This window comes from Pinus tabuliformis, chromosome X (genome assembly GCF_031772625.1).
Source record: "Pinus tabuliformis cultivar Carrire ecotype Pingquan chromosome X, CPIR1, whole genome shotgun sequence".
NCBI classification, from domain to species: domain Eukaryota; kingdom Viridiplantae; phylum Streptophyta; class Pinopsida; order Pinales; family Pinaceae; genus Pinus; species Pinus tabuliformis.
Window position 1 is genome coordinate 251,870,878 of NC_142308.1, and position 9,175 is coordinate 251,880,052.

Genomic DNA, 9,175 nt, shown 5'->3' on the forward strand with positions numbered 1-9,175 from the left:
ATCAGGTGGTCGGTCTTCATAGAATCAGAGCTTAGGAGGTTTTGCCAAAAAGCAGGTCTGTTTTGGCACGGGCCATAAACATTTAAGATCCGGAAATGTATCCCCAGTTCTGCCGAACTGATGTCTGCACCCAGATGACCCATCCCACCCCAACAATTATGTAATTTGATTGTGTGGGAGTTGTAGCCCAATGCAAGTCCACCCGACCTCCCATGGGCATCAAGACCAAAAAATATCCATCCAGGGAGCATATTTTGAAGGGACTGCGCAATATCAAGTATTGGTCCCAGAGTTTCTTGCAGAAAGATAATATCCAGCGGTTCAATTTTTAACAGTCTACGAAGGGCTAGTTTCTTGTCCGGCCTAGCCAGCCCTCTACAATTGTAGGAGAAGATCTTCATGAAGGGGGAGGATGGGAACCTCTTGCTCTAAGCGTCCCTGGTATGGTGGATTGAACTCCCAAGGCAATTTCATCTTCAGCAGTGCCTTTAGCCTTTGAAAGAAAAGAGGGTCGACCCCTCATAATTTTAGGGGGAGGGGGGGAGTGGAGGATTTCAAGTCCAAATTGGTCCTGGGCTTGTCTTTTCGATTGTGAGCGGGTCATGTATCGCCCAGGAGGGGGGGCTAGATTGGAAAGAGTAGTGGACGGGGAGGGATGAGAGGGATTAGGGGCAGGTGCAGGGGAGAAGATGGGGATGGAGGCTATCGGGCAGGTGAGAGGAGTAGATTTAGGGGGGAAGCACATGAATGATGTTCAATATGATCACTAGTCGGGTTTGACATATGCAGAGAAGAGAATGTGCTAGATAAATAACAGTCCAAATGAGAAGAACTACAAGTGGGGAGAGGAATGGTAGGATTCATACCCGAAGATGGCAGACCTCCAGAAGGCGACTGTGGCCGAGACTGAGAAGGCTGCGATCGATTCGGTGGCCGCCCTCGCTTCTTCGGCTGTGGAGGTGCCGCTGCCCCATCATCGGGAATCTTCTGCTGAATGTCCAGAAACTGTGCTGCATCCGGGTCCGGAGTGGCCAAAGGAACTTGTCTCCTGGGCAGTGCTTCCTGATAAGTATGTTGCTGGGAGGCCCCTTCTTGTTTAGTAGACTGATTTTTCTTCTTCTTCAGCAGAGGGCAATCCTTAAAAAGATGCCCTACCTTATGGCATCGGCGGCATCGAAAGGGGATGCCCTCATAATCCAACAGTTGCCTTCTGGTATGATTCCTCCAGCGGATATCAATGAACTCCAGCAAACCCGCAGACAGGTCCAAGTGAACCAAGATCCTCACGTAGGCTAACTGCCCTGATGTCTGATAAGATTTATCAAAAGTGAGATAGATACCCAGTGCATTTCCGATGAGCCTGAAAACATCCTCTGTCCAGAAGTGCAAAGGAAGGCCGAGCAAACGAACCCAGATTGGCCCTGCGTCCACCCTTTCCCTCACCGGGTCGAAAAGGGGAGTCCAACGACGGAGGAGAACTGGTGCCAGGTCTAAGTGCCAAATCGTGGACAGTACCCAGTTAGTGTGCTCCAGGCTAAAGTGAAGTGAAAACCACCCTTTTTCAAGGGTCTGAACCTTCGGTATTTCCTTGAGATTTTCTCCCCAAACATCTGAGGCCCATTGCTGAAGCTTGGCTACACTGTAGTGTCGACCACGCACCCTGCCGACCAAGACCTTCGCAGCAATATCCATGGCGTCTAAGAGATTGATGTCTTCAGCTATGTTGAGTGGCGCAACGCAGGCACGAATCTTAGGGCCTCGTTTCTTTCTCGGCTGTCCAGGAACCCCTGTGTCTGTGGCCTCCTGTGAAGAACCCGGGAGTGAGTGGTCCAGAGAAACCCTAGGGTTTTCTGTCGCCTCCTGAGGGATGGTGGCGAAAATTCCTGAGATGGGTCCAATGCTAGTAAAATGTCCCTGTGTTGTTGCCGAGAAGGACCTCGATGCAGTGTGTTTCGCAGCCACTATCTTCGAACCCTGAGGGGGGTCGGGAGAGATGTGACCTGTCACCGCCGAAGGAGTCGGAACATTTTCAGGGGCTAGGGTTTGACAAACAGGTTTGAGCGACGGTGCTATGAGAGCTTGCGAACACGGTAAGCTGGTCTGAGAGATGAGAGCAGGGGGAGAGGCCGCAGATTCAGGAACAGTAACCGGCGAGATGTGAGGTCTGGTGATCGAAGGAAGGGCTTCTACCTCATCCGTCAGTTCGGACATGAAAGGGAATAAACCGACATCTGTGGTTTTAGTGGGGGACCATGAGGGCACATCCTCCAAAGGGTCCAGGAATTCGCCCAGGTCGTCCATTGTTGGGGGAAGTTATGACAGCTGCCAGACTAGGACAGCAAAACGACAGTCAACTGTAAAAAAAAACAACTGTGGGTTCCAAAAACTAGGATGGGAGAGGGTAACCGTAAGCAGTTGGGGCAGACACGAGATAAACCGGAGCAGGAATCAGCAGGTTAAGGGACTGGTGTAGGAGTGGCCATAGCTGTTATCCGCTGGAGGTCGCAGCATCGAAACCCCTAACCGCCTTACCAACCAAGTCACTATGTTGATTGGCACATGACTTTGTTATCAATATTCTGAATCAGTTCCGGATTTTAGTAAAGCCCTTAAGTTCAAAGTATTCTTTGAACTAATGGAGGAGTTACAATTCAAGTTAATAATGACATGACATTTTTTTTGATGTAATGGTAATGCAGAAAAGTTGCGTCTTAATGTGAAATTCAAATTGTCAACGACGAGACAATGCAAAATTTACTGCTTTAAGTGAAGTGATTTTATTATGGGGTTGAAGACAACATTCCACTCTGCATAAAAGGATTTTGTTTTCCCAAACAACTTAATGCTTAATACTCTGTTGAAGCAGACCTGTTATCAGTAAATGCGGATGTTTCTCTTTAAGAAGTTATGTGAGCACATGGGAATAGTCATTGAAATGCACTTAATAACTGCACAGTGAAGAATTTTGAAACACTTATTAACTGTGGGATAAATTCTATGTTGTAAAAAGCCAATCTTGTAGTACTTTGAAGTCGACCATTTCAAACAAAATCTTATAGAATTTTGGGGTCAGTACATTTCAGCGACTTTTCGAGGCACTTGCAACAAGCACCATCGTACTTTTAGGTGCAATCAATGTCACATTTCTTGAGACCGATTACTTTTTTTCATTAATTGCAGTCGTATATGAGTGCATACCATTATTCTATTATAATCAGGTGTCATAGAATACAAACAAAAAATTACAAATGCTTGTTTGTTTCTGATGTACATATGACTTGATCTCGTCGAAGGTAGGATCGAATGTGCGGCTGCCTGTACTCTCTGGAGAAGGGTTAAACAACGTGACTTTAGCTGTGTTAGGCTGTTTAGAATATAATCAGCACGACTAGGTAGTTACTTCAAAAGTAGTGAATTAAATGAAAGCTTAGATACTTATGCATGTGAGAATTAAAACCAAGAATTATAGAAGATTACGGCAATGAATTTCAGTGTGTTAATACTATTTACTTAAAACACCATTAATAGTTGTATTATGATTAGGAACTTAGACGACTAAACCATTAACATTTCTGTGTATTGCTCCATTGTATGATTCCTTTCGTCGGTACAGAGAAATACAAAGTCAAGTAGAGATCGAAATGCCGAAGATGTTGTAGCTCGAGTTGTGGCAAGAGAACAGACTTTCGAGTCAGATCTCTCCTAAAGACTGATAAATTTAAATTTAATCAAATCTTCTACAATCCAAGAACTGCTCAACGATTTTACAAGTACAACAATACATATTTAACCATTTAACATTTACACTGATATATATTTATAAGATCATTAATGATCAAAACCATTAAATGGGGATCCTTAATGATTGGCCTCTTTTATATAAAATGAGGATGCTCACTATCTCGTTTTCTGGAACAATGTCAGCATAGGCGGGCATTCACCTGGTTAGAATTTATCATTAATGTGTTTCTGTATTGGCTTGATTGGGTCGATCCTCTCAACAGTGACATAGACTCTTGAGCTATTTTTGAAGTGGCTTGCTGAGTCATCTATCAGTATATCGAGCAGGTACTGATCCAATTGAACACTGGCACTCTAGGGTAGGGAAGCTGGAAATCAGGTAGTGGGAGCCTCATTGCTATTTGTGTTGTAGCTTGAAAGTGTTATACAAATAAAAATATGGTGCACACTGGAAGAGAGAGTATGCACAAATCCTACTGTAAAAAGGATATGGGGTAGACTAGCAGAGCATGTATACGTAAATCCTAGCGTGGATGTAGAAAAGGTTGTTCAGGGGCAAAGAAACCCACTGTTATGAATATCATTTTATAAACTGAATGGTTTTGATTTTAAATTAATCTATTTGCATTATAAATAGTGTGCCTTCGAAACCAGCATTGTAAACTCCCAGTTTATAACATTTTTTTAAAGAAGAAACAGAAATGTTCTATTGACAAATGTTCAAGCAGAGTCACCATTCTTGAAAAAATGAAATGAAATAATAAATTCAATTCCTGATTACAAAATTGAGGGCGGCCGGGCCATTATTATCATCTTCCTATTCCCAGGACGCTTTGGGTGTGTAGAACATGCAATGAAGCTCTGCCCAATACATCTGTTGTACACCTGATTACTGATCAGAGTTGCCAGCTAGAATCCAGAGGACAACGACCATCAACCTGAAAGCCAACGCTCCATCTCATCAGCTCGCTCCAAGAATTTTATGCATATGGCAGGTTGCAGCTGTGAAATCATGAAGAGTAGTCCACTGCCAGATTCCGGTTCCATGAATTTATATCTGAAAGCCTGGCCTGGAGTTTTGGAGGCTGCAGGGGCTCCGATAAGTAACATAAACAACCTGGCACACATGGTATTTGAGCTTCTTGGCCCCAAGGCTTTTCCAAAATGCCACCCAAGGGTTGGCGTTGGGATTATCATCATTATTTGCCAGAACAGACGCAGATTCCACGCTATCCCACACTCCTAATCCTATTATCTGCTTCCCGTCAAGGGAGTCATAGAAAGAGTACGACAATAGACCTTTAAGCCAAGAGAAGTAGGACTTGAGTATCGCCAGGCAGCAGTAGGAGAGAGCATCCTGTATCTTCCAGCTTGGCATGTATATTCTGCGGAGGCTAACAATGTCACCCAGCGACAACTGAGCAAAAGGAACGTCTCTGCTGATCTCCTGGGAACTGAGGCGGAACCAACCGGAGTCCACGATTCTCACCGCGCATTGCATCCCCTTTGTGAATGCGGCTGCCTGATTATCACACCAGCGAATTAATCGATGAGCAGGTCGATTGATTAATCGCGAGCGATTTGCTTTTGTGATTATATTATAGGCATGATTAAAAGAACAATATTAGTCCAGAAAAACATACCTCCGGCAGATTTAGCGCTGGCCCATCTCCACTGGAGCCCCCTTTCCAGACTGCAAACACAGCGGCCTGCGCACACAATACAATTAATTAGTGGTGAGCAAGTTTTTGATCTGAAAACTAGATAATGTTACTAGACATGAAACTCAGATCACATAGCAATTATTCATACCCATGAATGCTCGAGGCTCTTGAGAATGGCCACATCGATGTTGTTTCTCTTTTCAAGCAGAGCAGCCACTTTGGCCATATGGGCAACTGCCTCATGAATGTCGCAGCCATTCTGAGGCTCGTAGATGCCAAATGAAATCCACATTCTGCTTTGAGGTTGGCTTTGCTGTTGCTTACTACAGGAGGGGATCACCATTTTGTTTGTTTGATCTTGAGGAAATGAACTGTTCATCTTGAGGAGATCATCATTTTGCTTGCTGTTCATCTGGGAGTACGCTTTTAGTATGGTGCAGGGAGACACCTAAGGACACGGTGTAACAACAGCGTTTGTGCTGCGTTGGCGTCCATGATTATGGAAGTTTGTGGAAGCTTCATTGCACGCGGTTTCCTAAAACGCGAAAAACATAGGACCAAATTCGAGGCACCACCTGCTCTCCTACAGAGGAGGCGTTGTCTAACGGGGTCACAATTTTGCCCTTACCGGGATTTTTCACTAGCAATTTTGTTTAAATCTTTTTTATTATGGAAATGGGTTTAACACCATTAAGGAAATAGATTCAACACCATTAACTACCAACAAAATATCAACCAAATAAATTCAACACCAATAACAACTCATCAACTATCAACCACTCACCAACTACTAACCACTCCACAACTCAAGATAGTAATTTTGTTAATTTTTTTTTATTATGAAAATGGACTCAACACCTTTAACTATCAACGAAATAGATTCAGCACCATTAATTATTAATTATCAATGAAATAGATTCAACACCAACAACAACTCACCAACTACCAACCACTCAAAAACTCACGATACCTAAAATCCCAAAATTTCACAACTAATGTTTTCCCAGCAAATTTTTGTGGCTCGTTTAGACTACGCGTCCTACCAATCCGATTTGTTCTCAATACCCAACACAATATAGGACGAATCCACATTTGTATCCTACCAAATGGGAGGGGCCCAACCCTAGGGCGATCTTCTCTACCGATCGTTGTGTCAATAATAGGTAGTCGTGATCGTGATTGGGCACATGAGGCAATCTGGGTTGGTTAGAGGCTTACAACACATTCTCACCTGCACCATTGATTCAGGTGAAAAAGTGTTAAATTTGCTTTGCAAGTTGAGACCGCGTATTTGAATTTCTCATTTTCACCAAAGGTATAGCCTATCTCGGACCGGTGCCAGCTGGGCTTACCAATTTCACCGCGTTGGTTCCGGCCAGGGGTTAAATTTCACGGTTCCCGTATCCACCGAGAATTTTTTTACCGACGATTTCATTTTTAAACCGCCCGTCATATGACTTTTAATAAAAAAAAAGGGTCCCCCTAATGATGAAGAATTTTTTTAAGGACGATTTCATTTTTAAACCACCCGTCATCTGGCTTTTAATAAAAAAATTGCCGGTTTATATAAAAAAAATAGTCATCAATTACTAGTTTAATAAATCACAGCTGGTAATATATATATTCATACGACTTTTAATATTTTTTTTACCTCTTGATTTATATATATCATTATTGGTCATCAATTGCCGCTTTAATAAGTCGTTGTTATATATATAAAAAAGTTCCCTTTGTTGGTAAACGACAAACTCGGATCCAATGTCTAGCCATATTGTTGCACTATTCTCATACTTATTTTAGTAGTTATAATGGTCTGAACTATCTTCATTTACCACATAAATAATTACATTATTTATTTTTTATAATTTTAAATTTATTTTTTATAATTTTAAATTTTCAAACTAGTGTTTATATATTTCGAAATTTATTTGATAGTGTATTTAATAATGAGTTAAAAAAATGTAAATAGTGATTTTTTCAAAAACTATGAGGAAATGTTTGTAGTACATTACAATAGGAAATTTATTTTTACCAGTTAATATGAATGAATGTGCAGTACTGTGTTATAAACATAAGTATATTCCTCTAATTTTTAACCTGCACGTTACTCATTCTTTTCCCATAACTAATCCCTATACAAAATACAACCCTAACCTATAAATTTCTCTTATGAATTCGTTCTTAGACCCAGAACAAAATTAAAACTAATTTTTTTTATTTTTGAATTTGTTTTATTTTCTATTTTTGGAAAATGGTAAAAAAAATCATAAATACATGTAAGAAAACATAAAATTAATTTAAAAATAAGATCAATTTAATCTATTTGTACCTTTCTAGTAATAAGGAAAACAAACTAAATGACTATCTATAAAGGGTTAAGAATATAATCTTGTCAATAAAGGGTTAAGAATTTAATTATACATGAAACATAAACGATTTATATACAAATTTTCCAAATAGATTTTCAATGATAAATCTAGTTATTAGATTGCAACTTTAGTGCTTAACTGCTATCCAAAATCAAAGGTTAAAAATATTGCAACTGTAGATTATAGAATCACAATAAGCCTCAAATATTACATAGTCAAAGACTCAGAAGTGTACACCACCATAGGGTAGTTTCGTAAGATCTCGGGACTCGCTACCTTCACAATACACAAGTGTTTAAGTTGCTTGTGCATTTCCGACATTATTATGGCACGTATATCATCTATGGCATTCCTATTTCATGGTTCTCCGCACACTGTGCGCTCTAAACAATGTTGACTGTAGGGATGGAAAATTGTTGAACAAAGAGAATTTCCTTTCCCTGCAAGGTCATACAATGTTGACTACAGGGATGGAAAATTGTTGAACGAAGAGAATCTGCCTTCCCTGCAAGGTCATTGTCGCGACAAAGGCACCAGTAATGGTGGAGCAAACAAGTCAGTGATTTCTCGGGCTCTGGTTCCGGTGGTCATCAATCGGTTTCAAAAGGTGGTTCCTCAACCTCTGCAAATTGTAATGTCACCAACTCCCCTTGTAATGGAAACACTTCGCCTTCTGCTTCTTCTAGTGCTTCGGATTCGGCATCTAGTTCTGGTGGCGGTCAAGGCCGCTAGACTACTAGTATCTCGATTTGGTTCTGGTGGTGTTGGTCAGGGTTAATATGAATTGTTTATGCAAATTCGAGATTCCAGGTTGTTCAGGCTAGAGGGTACCAACTGCCATAAAATCTCACTAATATCTTTTAGTGTGAATTAACTTTTCATTAACTTTCCCTTTGGATGACAAACTCCATATAATGGCAATAAAATTTGTATACAAATTTTGTGCTGCACAAGATTTTCATACGATTCTTATAATTAATACAAAATTTAATTAGAAAAATGTGGAGTCCATGTTTTCAACACAAAGATCCTTCATAGAATCATAGACTGTAAAAGAATAAATTAGACGTGATTAGTGAAACAACATATATATATAAATATATGTATAAAAAAAAAATTGAAGCTGGTCATTTTATTACATGTCCGTCATTATGACACTCTTTTAAATTATTAGCAAGTTCACAATGACGGGTTTATTTTAAGATAAACTGTATTTAACGGGTAAAATAGGTGAAAACGGGTAAACGAGCGTCAATTTTAAAGCCTTGTTCCGGCCATCTCTGGTGGTGCCTATTTCTTGATAATCGTGCTACCTAGTTGTGAAAGCAACGAGTCACTGTCACAGAGTTGGTCATGTTCTTACACATAAGTCTTTTTGTTGTATGGTTTGGAAGGTTTTTC

General features: G+C 40.7%; 1 protein-coding gene across 1 annotated transcript; it reads right to left on the reverse strand.

The window, feature by feature from the left end:
• Nucleotides 1-4,399: 4,399 nt before the first annotated feature.
• LOC149139324 (uncharacterized) lies at nucleotides 4,400-6,072 on the reverse strand. The gene is made up of 3 exons (XM_089447987.1): nucleotides 5,554-6,072; nucleotides 5,385-5,450; nucleotides 4,400-5,263 (listed from the first exon to the last, which is right to left on the reverse strand). The coding sequence occupies exons 1-3, from the start codon at nucleotides 5,815-5,817 to the stop codon at nucleotides 4,793-4,795; spliced, it is 801 nt and encodes a 266-aa protein (XP_089304113.1). The 5' UTR covers nucleotides 5,818-6,072; the 3' UTR covers nucleotides 4,400-4,792.
• Nucleotides 6,073-9,175: the final 3,103 nt, after the last annotated feature.